Below are 17,162 nucleotides of genomic sequence, written 5' to 3' on the forward strand. Positions count from 1 at the left end.
AATTAAGCATCTAGATTTAGTATATATGTGTAAACATAGATATATACACAAACACACCATAATTTAAATGCTTATATTTTTTGTTACTGGCTTTATCTAATTCATATTGGGGAAGATTATCTTTCATTGACTCTAGTCCAAGGGCTTTCTCCTTCCTATGTCAGGAGCACTTTTCTGGCCTGGCTAACATGACCATAATAGCTGAGAGTCTGGTTTTGGAGGCGTTGAGCTTTGCCTGCCTGATTTTCCTCATCAGTCCACAGGAATAAACTCACTGAGATGGAGTTAGATAGTGATTGCCCCACCTACAAAAAGGGAGAAATCTCTATTTACTTTGGATCATGACTGTACCAACTCTTCAATGGTCTTCCTTTTTTCTCATTACAAGCATCAGTAATAAATTTCCCAGGTTAATTCTCCACTATAGGAGCAAGCAACTTTTAGTGCCTGTTGTTGTTTGTATTCTTTAACCACCTAGTAGAGAAATCTGTTTAGAATGCTATGGATCTCTGGCAGATTTTAAAATCTTCTCAGCCCTAGACTCTATGAACAGCGACTAGCTATAGGTTCTCTTGCACGAGCTGAAAATAGACTCAACGTTACTGATGCTTATATGAAACCTGCTTTTTAACATGACAGGAAGAGGTGAGCTGTTATATAAAAGGCCCCTCCTCCAGCTTAACTCCCAGCTTGTTTCAAAATAAGGATCCAGATCCTCAAAAGGCAGTTTTTCTTCAGAAGGGTCTTTCTGGCCCTGACTTCCTGCTTCAGAGAATTAGGCTCATCATTTATTATGAGCATCATCAATAAACAGATTATGGATAGTCTGTTATGTTTCAAGATAATCATGTGAAATTTTCTGAGAAAGTTACAAAAAGTCAACATATTTTTTTATTATTTATTTTGAGAAAGAGCGAGAGAGTGTACAAGCTCACGTGAACGTGGGAGGGGCAGAGAGAGAGGGGGAGAGAGAATTCCAAGCAAGCTCTGTGCTGTAAACACAGAGCCCGATGTGGGGCTTGATCCCACAAACCATGAGACCATGACCTGAACTGAAATCAAGATTCAGATGCTTAATCAACTGAGTCACCCAGGCACCCCCAACAGAGGATTTTATTATTTATTTTTAAAGTTTACTTATTTATTTTGAGAGAGCAAGAGAGAGAGCATGAGAGTTGGGGAGGGGCAGAGAGAAAGGGAGAGAGACACAGAATCCCCAGCTGGCTTCACACTGTCGGCATACAGCCCGAGGTGGGGCTTGAACTCATGAACCATGAGATGAAGACTTGAGCTGAATTTGGACACTCAACTTAGCCACCCAGGTGCCCCCCAACCACGGATTTTAAAAGCAGAAGCAAAACAGGAACAAGCTAAACTACAGAAGGACCAAATATACCAACATTTTGCTTTTATAATAAAAAACTCCATAGAACCTTGATCATGTTTTCTGTTTTTGTAAATATGAAAATCTGAGCAAGTTATCATGTGTATATGTATTTTTGTAAGGAAGGGTTCATCAAATTTTAAAGAGGCTTGTGAACGGAAAAAGACCAGTGGTCTGGACCATTCAAACATCCTTATCTAGGACTTTCCGTGACACCAAAAGAGCACTTATTCACTCTGTCCCTGAAATACAGTGGACATTTGTTGGGTTGGCCATCCCATTCCCCTTTCTGGTAGCAGGAATTCTGTGCTTTTGCCTCACAGAACCTGCTCTCAGCAGTTGCTGACGTCATCCCTGAACAAGAAGGGTGGAACAGTTCACTTAGGCTGAGTCCACCAGCACATCCTCTCCCTCTCCCCGATTGACTTAGGGTGAGTCCATCAGCACATCCTATCCCTCTTCCCTATGAATGACTCAGGGATTGGCCAATCTTATGGCCAATATATGCCATATGGCCAATCTAATTGGCCAATTATATGCCTAATGACCTGAATCAAGGATTCATTACAAATTTTAAGCTAAATGGAAAATTAGTGTGTTTTTTTTTCTTTTTTCTTTTTTTTTTTTTGCAAATGTTTTTGGCTAACTTGTCTTTTGTTCATACTGACAAATAATGCAGAATTGTTAGGCCGAATGAGCACCATTAGCCTTAAGGGATTATTTTATTTTTGTGGTTAATTCTCATATGCAAATATAGACACAGATGATGAAATATTTTTATTCCATAATTTCCAACAATGCATTATATACTTATGGATATAAAGAGAATTATAAACTATAGCCTCAACAAGAAATTCAATTTTAAAAAATGACTTAAACTTTACTATTAGACAGCCATCAAATATTTTCAGATTGCTAAAATGCCTGAAATCTGAAAAACCTAATAAACAAGAGAGCTGTTTTGCTTGAATCAGGACTATTATTCACTAAAGTTAAGTCCATTACCCTGTACTTTATTTCTTTCTTTGATTATGGATCACACAAAGAAATGTTAACTAGCAAAAGGAAATTCAGCAATGTTTGTATTATAAATTTCAGGGGGAAAAAGCTCTTAAAAATTTTAAACAGTGGTGGCTTCACACTAGTGTTAGGGATTAGAAAACAAGTACAGTCAATCCTTGTTATTTGTAGCTTTAATATTTGCAAAGTTGCTTATCATCGAAACTTATTTGTGGTGCTTCTGTGGTCATTCAAAAATATTTGAGGACTTGCACAGAGAAGTGAAAAATCTGAGTCACTCAAAAGTGTCCATTCCCAGCTGAGGTCAAACAAAACAGTGGTCCACCTTATTGTTTCAGGTCTCCTACTGTCAACAAGTGTCCTTTTCATGATCTACTGACGGCCATGCTTTTTGCATGTTTGTACTTTTTGTTGATTTTGCTACCTAGAATGGTCCCCGCACACTGCTGAAGTGCTTTCTAGTGTTTCTAAACACAAGAAAGCTGTGATGTGCCTTACAGAGAAAATATTGTGTTATATACACTTTGTTCAGGCATGAGATGTGGTGCTGTTGGCCATGAATTTGACGTTGGTGAATCAACAATATATATTAAATAAAGTGTCTTTAAATAGAAACATACATCAAACAAGGTTATGTATTGATCAGTTGACAAAAATGTTGTGACCAGAAACTCACAGGAATCAAACCTTGTATTTCTCCTGGGAGGAACGGTTTGGTGTTCACTAATTCAGTGTTTGTGGTGACTTCATAGAACATAGCTACCACAAATGAAAAGAATTAACTGTATTTCTAAGTGATATATTTATAAACATCATCTATTCTGATAGTTCTTTCTTCTGACATAGGGATCAAATGACTATTAAATATATTAGTTTACTCCCTGAAAATGGTGAGACAGTGAGGTATCTGGGTAGAAAAGAGAGTATGCGGACAGTGTGGCGCCTACTTGGGGTTCTCCGTCTCTCTCTGTCTCCCTCTGCCTCTCCCCTGCTCACGCACACATGCTTTCTCTCTCTCAAACATTAAAAGAAAAGAGAGCAGTACTGTTCTAAGTGGATCTGAAAACTGGAGGAGCAGGTCTGAGGAAAGTTTGTTCCACTGCTTTTCCGTCAACTTTTTTCCCCTTTCTTCAATGTACAACTCTCTTCATCCAACATTCTAATACTTTTTGTTTTTGAAGTAGTAATTTTACTTTTTCACTCTGTACCTTTGTAAATAAGGTCAGCACAGGCAGAACAGTCTTAGAGGCAGAACGATTTCTCAAGAGGAGTCGAAAGGAGTATTTGGCAAGTTGCATGCTATTTCCTTGAAACCAGAGCATCTTAACTCTGCCAAAAGAAAAATAGACCAGTAAACTTATGTGCCCTAGATTTTGCTGTTTATAATATGAACAGTAAGCTGCAAGCCTCTGATGGAATTTAAAGACTTGAGAACTTCTTGGAGTCCAGGAGTGTCAGAGAGGCCCAGATGTTTGGCAAGTCTCCACAGTGCCTCAACATTCAGTGTATTCCAAACAAAACAGAACTTAGAATGGGAAAATATCCATCTTTATGGATGAGCTGTGTGCCTAATCACTTGGTTTCTGCAAGCAAACTGCATGGGTTTGTTCATTTGAATACAAAATTAAATTTCACCTGCAGATCGTGCCAGCATCCTGATTCCCTAAAATGTGGAGGTTTCCTGAGATGGTTTTTATTTGCAGAGATAGCTTATCTTATTGGCAAGCTTTCAATGACACACAGCCACCTTCATGGTAAAGGAAACAGTAATTAAGCAGCACAAATCCCCAAATGAAGGTTAAGGCTGTTTTTTAGGATATCCATATCCCCCTCCCCCACCACCTGCTGCAAAAGATGGGGAAACACGGAACAGTAGTAAGAGGAACTATAGGGGAGAATTGGGTCGAGTTGACTTGTCAGAAACAAAGATCTACTCAACTCCTTCAGTATTTTAAAAGGAGATTGCCATCGTTTTTTAAAACATACACAAATGTACTGGTGTTACTACTGGAGATACTCCAATACGAACAGCTTGGTAATAGCAGCATGTCAAACACTAGGCTTTGAAGCTCCCCCATCTTGCTACTTTTCTCGACATAAGACAGCCTACTTATTCCTAGTTATTCTACTGAGCCTCCAGCTTTGTCCTTAAAACTACAAATATGGTAATTTCACTTTTAAAACACATATGCACTGTTGACTTATCATTAATCAATATTCTCAAGATGAATTCATTCCTGGGATATCCATTTTTTTAACTTTGCTTTACCCTTTCTCTCCAACTTCACCTCACCTTCCCTTCCTTATCTTGGCACGCTGCAGCCACAAAGATTCTCTTTTGTTCCTTGAATACCCAAAGATCATTTCTTCATCAGGATCTCTGCACTCGATGTCCTTTTGCATAAAAAGCTCTTAGGTAGCTTCTCATTTGTCCTGGGTCATGCTTTAGTGACTGCCTTACCAAGGTTGACTAGCCCACCACACTGCATCCTTATGCTTCACTATAGTTTTATCTTTTTTTTTTTTTTTTTTAATGTTTATTCATTTCCTGAGAGAGAGAGAGAGTGAGCAAGCAGGGGAGGAGCAGAGAGAGAGGGAGTCACAGAATTGGAAGCAGGCTCTAGGCTCCAAGCTGTCAGCACAGAGCCCGACGCGGGGCTCAAACTTATGAACTGCGAGATCATGACCTGAGTTGTAATAGGATGCTTAACAGACTGAGCCACCAAGGCGCCCCAGTTTTCTTTTATCTTTTACTGCCTGAAACTATTTATTTACCTCTGTGTCTCTTCTACTACAATGTGAGTGCCATAGGGGCAGGTACTTTTTCACCCGTGTCCCCAAGCATCTGTCATTAACTTGGCACATAGTAGGTGTTCAGATATTTGTTTGAATATTTAAGGTATTGGAGTGAGTCTTTCTCTACCTCTTTTTCTCACCTCTAACCCTGATCAGACACTCATTGTGCACAGTGGTCACTAATTAAGCAGATCACATGTCATAGCTAAAGGTTAGTGTTCCTCAGGGTGCCCACAAGACTATGGGCACTACAGTTGGTCCTAACCCTTTCATCACCAACTCAGATCTCTGCCTGCTCTACTCCACAGAGCATGACTCTATTAATTATGTGCTAATCTCTACTGCTGACTAGGCTTCCTAGTGTAAGATTAGTCTTAAACTCATTCAAACAGAATTATATGATATTGGAGAAAAATACCATCTCATGTCAAACTAATGTAAAGACCAGAGGACAAAAAGATTGGATTCTAATCTGTAAAACGATAATCTTTCCTTCACTCTTAAACTGGTAGCCTTCCACTTGTCCCTGGATCTCCCTGCTAACTGAGTGATCTCCCTAACGCATAGGAGGGAATGTGATGAGCACTGTGCAAGGATCTGCTACTCAGCATTATTCCAAGATGGAAAGTAGACCTAAACAGTTTCACAGTACGCTGTGCTACTCTCAACCAAGTGGTAAGCCCTGGCGTACACATTTTCTATAAATTCAGCAGAATCAACAACTCCAATACGTAAATGTGGTTGAAAACAACAGCTTCCAAGCATGGCTTTGTCTACACATGATATAAATGAGGAGGGAAGGTCTCTGTTTGCCATGTTTACTCTAGGTAACAATTTCTCCCCCGTTGGTTTTGGGAACCAAAACCAGGTTGGGTGTAGGTTGGGAAGGCCCTACACCCACAGTGGCACATCTTCCTGGGGAATGGAATTTAAAAAGCTGTACTATATGAAGGAGAAAGGAAACAAAATATTAGTTTCGTTAAAGACAGAACTACAGATCTTAGAAATGAGAAGGATCAGGCCCTCTATAGCAGTGACCTAAGACTGTCACCAGGATAGTGAACTGTACCTACATGCTTCTGGTGGAGGGGTTTAAGATTTATTGATGTCTCGCTGGTAAGGAAAAGAACTTACTGCTTTTACCTAGGTGAGTTGAGATGTTAAAGGCTTTGAAAAAAAATTCACATTCACAATGGAAATCTGCTTCGGTATTTCCAACATGACAAAACACAGCATGTGGTCTTGGTTGCACCCAAGACAAATAAAACCTGTCATAGTAAACAGAGATGCTATTCATTCCAGATTTGCTGAAATATTTGTTCACCCAACCCAGAGAGCTGAGTCTTTAGTGATGCTACAACCATTCTATTTAAAATTAGTTCTCTTTCCATTATTAGTCTCCATCTCTACCTTTTCTCATGTACTTAATCACTTAAACATGGCGTATTTGTTTACTGAGAAATGCCTTACTTAGCATTATGTAATTTTACTACCTGTGTATCTTCCAAATGTCCTAAGGCACATGCATTTTACCACATTGTTAAATTAACTTTTTTTTCTTTGTAAGCACTGTAGGAGAATATTATATTAGGGTATGATATGAAAAAAAGCTCCCTATACCTCTCCTAGGCAGAAATAAGATATTAAGGCTGCAATTCTGAACACTGGAGTCCCCTTAGTTTTAGAAATAAATGAAAAACGATATACTCCAATTGGAACTCTCTAATACTCTTCTTAGAATATTTTACTAACTCTGTAAACCCTAACACTATTGCTGTCAATGTCACACTCACTGAATCATGCCTTCTTGAAGTAAAATCTTAATATGGGCTACTCTGTCAATGTGACATTTTCATTAGCTCTATTATTTTTGAACAGTATCTCAGCATTATAAAAAAATACTCTGAAAGGCAGTCTCTGTCTGTTAGCTCATGACTGGGAGAGGACAGCACCTTTTTGATTATGTCATTGAATTTAGTCATGAAACTTGTGTCCTTACTACATATAGACACAATTTTATCCTTTGTGTTTTGTTACATGCCTCTGTGATATGAGCAAAAAGAGCTGTGTTCCTAATATCAAAGAAGCACAATTGGGTCACCTTTGTCACAGACAAAAAAAAAAAAAAAAAGTAAAAGGCCTAAGACTGGATTTAGAATGTGCCTAAAACAAATTCCACAGCCTAACAATAAAGATGGTGACTCCTGCTGTTTCAAGTCCACTGCTGCTCAGAGGCGTGGATCACCCTGAAAGAGAAAGGGAATGCCGGCTTTTCAACAAACTGAGGCTGACTCCAGTGGTCTTTATGGCGGAATCAAATACAACATGGGGGAGGACTGATTGGACCCATTCAGCCCTCCTTGAAGCAAGATAAGGAAAATAACTTAACTTTATAGCATTTTCCCTGTGAGGCACTCAAGGGCATACTATTAAAGCAACTGATTGCAGTACAGAAAGCAGCCCGGGTCGTTTGAGCCTTTATTAGGGATTATTCATTTCTTGCATGAGGAGCTGCCCAGACTCGGGCTGCGTATCACTTACGTGGGGTCCCTGGATTCTTCAAACACTGCGTGTGTCTGATTAGAAGGGAAACAACATTGTTCTCGCCTGAGTAGAGAAACTGACCTTCACTGACCAGAATTTTTATTTCATACAAAGAACCTTTTGGCACGCTGGATCTCCAAGCTCACATGATCCCTCATCAGCAAGCTGCAGTGTTAGTTCATGTGCAAAATGAACAAGTCTAAGCCCACGTACTGCCTTGGTTATTAACAGGTAATGTTGGAGCTTCTTTGCAAGAGTATAATGTAAATTTAATGCTGAGCTGACATTAACCAAACACTATTACAGTAGCTCTTGCTGAACCTGTGTTCCACAAGGAGGGGCTCGGGGCTTTCATTTAGTCATTTGTGCCATATGAGATGCTAAGTCCTCATTTCACATTCATTACCACCTGAGTATAACGTTCCTATTTTTACCCAAATGACTGGAAACACACGTGTGTATGCACGCACGCACACACGCGCATGCACACACACGCACCACACACCTCTACCGAGAACAAAAGCCCATCATTTTAGATGACTGAAAGTGTACGTAATGAGGTGAGGTTGCTCTTAGGGGTCTTGTCTGGTCATTGGGCTCGAGCTAATCCAGGGAAACAGGGCCACCTGTTGCCTCGCCAGGGCTCCTCTGTGTCACCTGTGTCCAAGCCTCCTTCTCTCCAAACAAGTGGGAGCCCGGCCTGGGCTCTTGGGGGACGAGGACAGGCAGCATAAAGGGATGCAACCAAAGCTGAAAATGGAGCAGATACTGTGAGGCATCAACCCCAAGGGGCGAAGCGGGGCTAGAATGAGGCTACAGGATAGAAGCAGAGCTTGGGGCCCTCAGTCACTGGCACAGGTGGGACCGCAGGTCCTCGGCTCTTCAGCCTCGGCAGTCAGAGTCCCAGGCCAGGGGAACTGCCTAAGCCCTGGAGCCAACTGAGGCAAGGTGTTGCAACAAAGATCCGAGCTGACCACCCACCTGAGGCCCACTGGCACGTGGTGACATGCTCAGCTTCCTTCTTCTCTTCTTTTTCTGCATTGAGGCACAATTAACATTTTATTAGTTTCAGGTGTACGAACATAATGATTCGATATTTGTATCTCCCATGAAACAATCAACACAGCCTCTTTCTGACCACGGAGTTGGACTGCTGATTCAAGCCCACACAGCACATGAAACCATACGTCATGGCCCAGGCCCGGGGAACAAGAAGAGGCCTCTCACACCACATGTCCACCTCCCTTCCTGCAGCTTCTTTTTCCAGATTTCAGTGCCAACAGCTTCACCACACAGGGGGCCAGAGAAGGCAGTAGAAAATCAGTCCCAGAAAGGAATGACTGGTCACATGAGTGCCTAGAGACAAAACCCCTTTTTTTTCCCCTTCACATTACTACCATGACTATGGGATTTCCAGGTATCTGGATGTCTCTATTTCCCTGTTTATACTCAGTGGTGCTATGTTAATTTTCATTCAACACACCGTTCTGGTAAGTCCTTTAACTCTCTCAAGTGTGGGACTTGCCAATACAGTAAGATTACAATTTCACTGAAGGTATTTACACCTACCACTTAGTACAAGTGTCCTGTCCCCATATCCCACCTCCTTCAAATTCTCAGTAAATTAAGCCATTTTTTTCCCCTTCATCCTGCTTGGTGTTTAGCCCATTTCTTTCCACCCAAGTAAAACTCTCATGTGGAGAAGTCACCTCCACACACTAGATACAAGCAGCAAGAATAATAGAGGGATATACTTCAGCGGATTCAGGAGAAGGGAGTTAAACTCTTAACTGAAACAATATAAATACAGGAGGGATTACAACCGGAACATTTAACGGCCACCTCTAAATGCTGTAAGGGAAAGGAAAAGAAGAGTACTGTGGGCTGAGATCAGAGGTGGGCTTCACAAGAGTAGGATCCTAAATCATCTCGGATTTGGATATGTACCAAAAAGGGGAAACATCTCAAAGCTGGGATTAGACACAAAGGCGCTGTAGTACGAATGCCGTGGCCTGTTTGATGGGAGCCACTGAAGAGTTTTAAGCGACAGAGTGATATGATAAAAGCTGTGTTTTGGAAGACTGATCTAACAGCTGCATTCAGGATGGACGGCAGAGGAAAGGAGGACAGACAGAGGCGAGTAAGAGTTGAGGTCGGTTATGACAGCCTGGGTGTGGGATGAGAGTCATTCAACAATTATCTGATGTTTTCCCAGGTGTTACATGCTATTGTAGGTGCTGGGTTCAGTGGTGACCAGGAAAGCAAGGTTACCTGCCTTTGTGGCATCTATATTCCAGTGATGCTGCAGTCAAACAATATCAGATAGTGACAAGTAGAGGAAAGGGAGTAAGACAGGGTGATGTGATGGTAATTAAGGCAGGTCCTTGAAATAAGTACTCTGAGCAGGTGTTGGTTTTACTGAGACCAAAGGCTGAGAAGGTGCAAAAATCTGAAGGAGAAACATTTTGGAGAGAGGAATACTAAGTGCAATGGCTTTAAGGTGAGGACAACCTCAACGTACTGGGAGAAACCAATAGGAGCATGTGGCTTAAGCACAGTAAACAAGGAAGGGGATAGGACTCAAAAATAGTCTCTGGGGGGCAGATCACCTAAGTCCTCATGTGCTATGTTGAGGTTTTACTTACAGTTAGATTTAGAAGAAGGAAGTGATATGATCTCAAATACATTTCTAAAAGATCACTTTAGCTGCTGTGTAAAGAATGGATGGGGGTGGGGGACAGGGGCCCCGTTAGGGGGCCACTGCGTTAGTCAAGGTAAGAAAGGATGGTGGTGTAGACAAGGACAGAAATCGGGCCAATAGTACTTGGCAATGAATTGGATATGAGGGATTAAAGATGACGGTAAGAACAATTCCAGTTTTGGCCTTGAGCCTCTGGTGGGTGGCAATGCCATTGACTAAAATGAGGAAAACAGAGGCACGTACAGATTGAGGAGTATATGGGACAGCTCTATTAGGGACAAGTGGAGCTCATGGAGAGAGTGGCCTCACAGGTTTGGTATTCAGGAGAGAAGCCAGGGCTCAAGATAAAAATTTGAGATTCTATCAATTTAGGGACTGTATTTACAGCTATGGAAACAGATGAGATCATCTGTTTAGATAATCTGGAAATTAGATTATCTGAATGATAGAAAGAAGAGGGCCCAGGACAGATCTCTGAGGCAACCCAGCATGTAGAAGTTGTGTAGAGAGGAGCCAGCAAAGGAAGCAGAAAGAAAGATTGGTGAGTTACAATGATACCCAGAAAAGTGTGTCATCACAGAGGCCAAGGGGAGAAGGTGCTTCCAGAATGAGAACAGGAGTAGTGAAAGAATCTACTACAGATCAGATGGGATGGGTCTGATGTTGCTTCAGAGCAGTGAAATTTTCCAACCAAGGCCTACCCCTAACATGAACTACCTGTCTGGTTTTTGCCTAAAATAACATCTTAACTAAAAGTATATATTTCTGGTGAGGACACAAGTAGTGGATTGCAGAGGAGTGCAGGTAAACGTTGATTGGGTAGCTTCAAAAAGAGACAATAAATGTAAAAAAATCTTTGGATAAGTTATAAAGCAGAATAGAGAAATCAGCCTTAACTTTATTACTAAAATGATACTAAAAGTAAGGTATTGTTACCAAAAATTATGATGCTGATTCTATTGACTAAACTGTGCTTCTACTGGCCTCAAGAGGAAGACTTAAACTTCTACTATAGCAGTCTCAGAAAAAGGAAATTGAAAAACTGAAAAATATTTCAAACAGAAATAGCCGAAAACTTGAGATTGTGGACATTACTTAAATAGGAATTTCTAAGACACGATATTGCTGATTGAACCAACATATTTACCTTCTACTCAGGAGGTCACTAAGTCCGGGTGAGACTGGCTGTCTATCTAGACCTTCCAATACCGTGGCACCAAATATTGGTTTAGCTTCCTCAGGCTTCAGAAAATAACAGAACAGGGCACTGAAATGTACTTTTGAGATGTCGAGGTTTCCCCTTGATAGGTTTTAGACAAAGGCCAGTTCCTTTCCAGTTGCTTTTTGCGATACTTGCCATTATATTTTCAAAGATTAAAAAAATTTTTACCAGTGATGTGCTTGATGCATGTCTATCAAACAAGCTGCCTAGGAAATGGTAAAGCTGGATTTTATTGATCATCTCTCAAGACAAAACTTGTTCCAAAGTAATTCTGAATAACTTGTGTAGGGAGGGTAAAATACCTGTAAATAAACACAGCTCCCACTAAATCCTCAGTTGGGCGGTGGTGGGGGTTGGGGGGGGAGCACAAATGGGTAATTCCTCATTTAGAGTTTCAAAAATCACTCTTCATATAGAGTTTCAGCTGGAATTCAGCATGTTTGAATTCCTGGGTGCATTTCTGGGCGAGGATTTCATAGACCTAAACCCTGAAGACAGGCAACTGCCACTAATTAGCTCGGAGATGCTGGCAATTCGTCATCCGTTTAAGCTTCAGTTTCATCAGCTGCACAACAGAAACACGACCCCTTGTCCTGTTCCCTCATTTCACAGACAGGGAGAAACTGTGCCCACAGGCTTTGATATCAGATGTCTTCCTGATCAGAGAAGGGGCATCACACACTGAAGAAATGGCATGGCAAATAGCCCGTGGCTTTGAAAGGCCCTAAACAAAGAATCTAGAGTAGTTTTTAACCAGACCATTTAGAGAGGACCAGAACTCCCACAGAGATCCAGGCAGAACTGCACTCTGGCTTCTCCAGCCCCTCAATCATAACCAGGAAGCCTTGGCATCGGAAAAGACCCAGCAGAGGAGGGGACGTTAGCATTGCCAGGAACTCGTTTTGCAACTGTTGGAGCCTCTGAGAGGGAAAAGCGCCTCCTAAAAGGCAGAATGATGTATTTTTCTCTCTTACTATTTGACACATTTTAAAAATAATTTTTAATGACAGACCCCCGTCATCTCTGCGCTCTTCTCCCCCTCCAGAAGCATGCTTGTGTTTGCCTCGCAAGCCGACAAATGTGAGGTGGAAGGGGAGAGGAATCCTTAGTGTGAACAAGAGTTTGTTTTAGAATCTCTGGACCTCAGCAGTCACACTTTCCAGATCATTGCTTTTAGAGCAGTCTGCTCGGTAATGGGGTTGGTGCACATGAAAATGTCAGGGAAGGGTTTGCAGAGGAACATTCAGCTGAGAAAACCAAAATGAAGATGCTAATCAGAAACAGCAGTGTACTCTTACTATGCATTCCCTCTAGCCCCCGGAGGTCCAGAGGGGATTCTGGACTAATTCCTGTTAACACAATAGGGCTAGGACACACTGCACCCCTCCTCTCCTCCGAAAGACACTCAGTCAGCGTCTGGCCCGGAGCCAGAGAGGCATATTCTGAATTCAGAGCGTGCAACAATGTTGAGTACAATTACGACATAATGGCTGCAAACTGTTCCTGAAAGCCAAGAAAACCTGAATGATGTGGTTGGGTTATATCATACATGAGGGCTTAATAGAGTTTAAAAACCAATTTGAAAATTTCTTCATTCCATAAAGATGGCATTAAGATGAGGGCAAAATCATTCTAGTTCAAGGGATGGGAACAAAGTGAATAAGGACTTATGCTGACTCCTTTCCACATTATCCTTCTTAACCAAAATGACCCATTCCCTTTGAAGATATCTGTGATATTTAATACTGACCCAGAAAGAAGGCATTTTCATTAAAGTATCTTAGTTTTATTGTACCCAGCTAGTAATGCCAGTTTCCTTGCTATTTACAAAGCACACAATCCCATTTCCAAAAACAACTCTCTGCCGTTCAAAATCCATCCATCCAGGCAGTGTCTTCCATTCATCACTAATACTCTACTATTTCCAATTCATCTTGCCAAAGAGGCAAAGTTATCCCCATGACCACACAAGAGCTGAAAAGATGTTTCATTCATTTTTAGCTATTTTGTAGCAAGTGAGTGTGGAACCTCTGAGTTAGTAAATCCAGCATTTTCTTGGACTTGTGATATCAACAATACCTAGACCTGCTCAGTCTTATGTTGGAAACAGTGTACCTGTGAGGTCATGCTCCCCTAACCCTCAGTATAGAAGAGTCTATAATCCTCTGAATCCTACTCTGTGACAACATCTATCATGGAATATCTTCATATTTCGGAACTGGGAGGTGACTTTGCAGATCCCCTTGTTTTATGGATAAAGAAACTAATGTTTAACTGAAGCCTTTCACACTGCATTTTTTTGGTTCTTATATTGGTTTTCTATATTTTTTCCTTGAACAATGGCTTATTTTTATACATAATGAGACCACCGCAGAATTTCAAAAATGAGAAGGCATCTCCAAGTTCAACCTCCTTTCTTCCCACCCCCCCCCCCAAAAAAAATCTCAGCAAGCTTTATACATAAATCCTCAGAGTATAGCAGATGAGATATTGCATTTTGTTTAAAGTTTAATTTAAAGATGGAGAGTGAGGAAAGGCTCAGCTTCAGACAGCAGAATTCTTTTCTTATAAGAATGAGGTTTGGTCTCTAAATCTAAGAAGATAAAGATTAACTTCATTTTGAACCTGGAGAAACAGAGCTGAACTTAGATTTCTCTCTCTCTCTCTCTCTTTTTTTTCTCCAGTCTAATGTCCTAGGCTGCCTCAGCTGACTGAATTTCTATTAAGTAACAGTATCCTTCCTCCTGGCTCACTGGAAGAACTATGTATTTTAAAAAGTAAAGAATTAATAATCAAATCATTGAAACTCATGTCCTTCCTCCTGACTAAACTAGAAGCCATTTCCCCAAGATTTCATGATTAATATGAAAAAGTACAGGAACAAAGAAAGGAAGTTCATGTGTTTTCAGAAGTAACATTCTGGTTTCTGTGGCAATCCCACTGGCAACAGAAGGGAGCAGTGTATCCCACCTGCCTGCCCCACGACAACACAAAAAGCTGTCAACTTTGAACTCCTTGGGAATGTTAGCAAAGTAGAGAAGATGACTGTGGCTTTCTTTCTGTCGTATTTGGGCAACCTAGCCTTAAAATAATGACCATACATAGATCCTCTATCCTTAAGGCAGGACGAAACAAAGATACTAGTGCCCTAGGGTAAGCTAGCAAATTAGTATGCTTCAAAAGGACACTCTTCAAATATTTGCTCAACAGGTCTTTGGGTGAGGAGTTGAGCATGGCAGGCTGGATGGAGGGTGGAGACAGCACTCCTGGAGCCTTTCAGCTTGCATATTCCATTCAACACAACCAAGGCCCTGCAGCCGATCAGGAAGGCAGTTTGGTGACCACATACATACCGAGATTCTCAAACATGCACTTCCCTACTCCACGCTGTTCATCAAAACATTAGTAACTGCCGTATTTACACTGCATCTAGTAATCTCTTGAAAGATTACTGTTTTATATTCCTTTCTCTACCTGTTGCATTCCCAATGATGCTATAGATCCAACCTCCCTTCAGGGACACTGTCTTTTCATTTCTAAAGCATGTGCTGAGTGTTTGCAGTGTGTCAGGCACTAGAAATGTAAGAGTGTCAAGATGCTTTCTTTGCCCGTAAGGACCTCACACTTTGGGCAGAAGAAAGATTTACAAACAATGCAATACTGCAGTGATGAAGCCTACAGTAGTAAAACAGTTGTTAGTCGATACTACTGGCGAAATGCTCTGAAATCCTTGGAGATGGATACTTTCTTAAAACAAAAGATATTTTGAGTTTTGTTCTGGAAACCCCATCTTTGGTAAGGATTAGAATTGATGTTTTCTTTTTTTATTTTTAATAATTTTTTTTTTAACATTTTTATTTATTTTTGAGAGACAGAGAACATGAGCGGGGGAGAGGCAGAGAGAGAGACACACACACACACAAAGAAGCGGAGGCAGGCTCCAGGCTCTGCACCGTCAGTACAGAGCCCAACGTGGGGCTTGAACTCACCAACTGTGAGATCACGACCTGAGCTGAAGTCGGACGCTTACCCAACTGACCCACCCAGGCGCCGCCAGAATTTATGTTTTCATGACTCCATTTTCTTGTAACTGGGATGTTAGGGATGTGGGATAATTATCTATAAGAAACGTAGCCCAGACATCTCATTTTGCATATTCTCTCTCAAATGATTTTGTCCCTTGAACTTGCTATGGAGATGGATGAAGGAAGCTTGCCTAGTCCCTGCTACCTGTGTGGATCCCTGGATTCAGATGGTTTCTTCCCTTCAAAATAATTGCAAACGAGATTAAAGCAGCATGCAGGAACTATCCCAACTGGCTTTTGGCTTCCTCTGATGTACACCCCTTAAATAAATAGTGGCAAAATTAGATTTAAAATAAGGAGCATAAAAACCTTACTATTTGTACCATATTACCTCAAGGTCTTGCTATGGTGTGAAACACCGAACCCTGGCATTAGAGTAACTGAATGTATCAGCCATCTAGAGTATGCACATGTTATGAAATACAAAAACTTTACAAACAAAAAATAACTTATTTTGAAGGCATATCTCCACCCTGCCTCTGGTACTTAAAGGTACAACAGAGCCAGGCATCTGGAATAAAATAGAAATACAGTCCAATAAATTCCCAACTTGGAAAATCCTCATTTCTATTACCTTACCTGCCATCAATCTATCTAAATAAAACCACATAGCAACATTTTCTTCTAGTGAAGGAGACAAAAATAAAACAAAACTGATTCTTCCCCAGCAAACGGCTACTACTGACCACAACAAGCATGAAGGAAGGAAATCTGGGGAGTTTGCCTGTCTAAAGCACCAGCCCCACGAATCTTAATTTTCACAACAGTACCTTTCTGGTTCCAGGCAATTCTTCAGCAGAACAGAACCCAGGTTATTAGGCTATGACATTTCACACAGAATCAGGATTTAGCCCTGCCTTATCCTGATATTACCATAATCACTCAGTATTTCCAGGGGACCCCTCTTTTTCCAAGTGTTTTAAATCTCAATGTATACAGCTCTAAATAAAGAACAAAGAGCTTCATATGCATTTTCATAAGTTATTCCTCATAAAATTACTAAATGAGAAGACTGTGGCCTGTAATAGCTACCTCAACTTGTACAGTGCCATGCACACTGAGACATGGTTCCAGGATGTCTCTTAACCAGTAACTGTTTAACCAAGGCAATGTATTACAAGAGCCCTGCCTATGGTGGGAAATGTGCTAGAAAGTGTTGGGGGCTTAACAGGTCCTAGACACTATCCCTGTTAAGGAGGAGCTTATAGCTTGTGGTCAAGCTGGGCCACACTGTATATATATATTTTTATCTTACTTTATTAAAATTTTTTTTAATGTTTATTTTTTTGGGAGACAGAGAGAGTGCAAGCAGGGGAGGGGCAGAGAGAGAGAGGGAGACACAGAATCTGAAGTAGGCTCCAGGCTCTGAGCTGTCAGCACAGAGCCTGACGTGGGGCTCAAACCCACGAA

General features: G+C 41.1%; 1 protein-coding gene and 1 long non-coding RNA gene across 14 annotated transcripts in view; one reads left to right on the forward strand and one right to left on the reverse strand.

Annotated features, from left to right (window-relative positions):
• Nucleotides 1-17,162, reverse strand: part of CA1H5orf63 (chromosome A1 C5orf63 homolog) — a 41,126-nt gene that overhangs the window by 22,665 nt on the left and 1,299 nt on the right. For 6 of the 12 annotated variants that reach the window (XR_006714693.1, XR_006714710.1, XM_045487377.1 and 3 more), the window contains exon 2: nt 8,726-8,779. Coding sequence is in view for 10 of the 12 variants with exons in the window: in XM_045487377.1 (XP_045343333.1) it covers nt 8,726-8,779 (54 nt within the window). In the remaining 2 variants the exon portion in view is untranslated. Of the gene's footprint in view, nt 1-3,612; nt 3,734-8,725; nt 8,780-17,162 lie in introns of all 12 variants that reach the window. The other 6 variants (XM_045487386.1, XM_045487394.1, XM_045487436.1 and 3 more) reach the window with 2 other exon arrangements.
• Nucleotides 1-17,162, forward strand: part of LOC123603060 — a 59,760-nt gene that overhangs the window by 16,602 nt on the left and 25,996 nt on the right. The window lies entirely within an intron of this gene.

This window comes from Leopardus geoffroyi, chromosome A1, assembly GCF_018350155.1.
Source record: "Leopardus geoffroyi isolate Oge1 chromosome A1, O.geoffroyi_Oge1_pat1.0, whole genome shotgun sequence".
NCBI lineage: Eukaryota > Metazoa > Chordata > Mammalia > Carnivora > Felidae > Leopardus > Leopardus geoffroyi.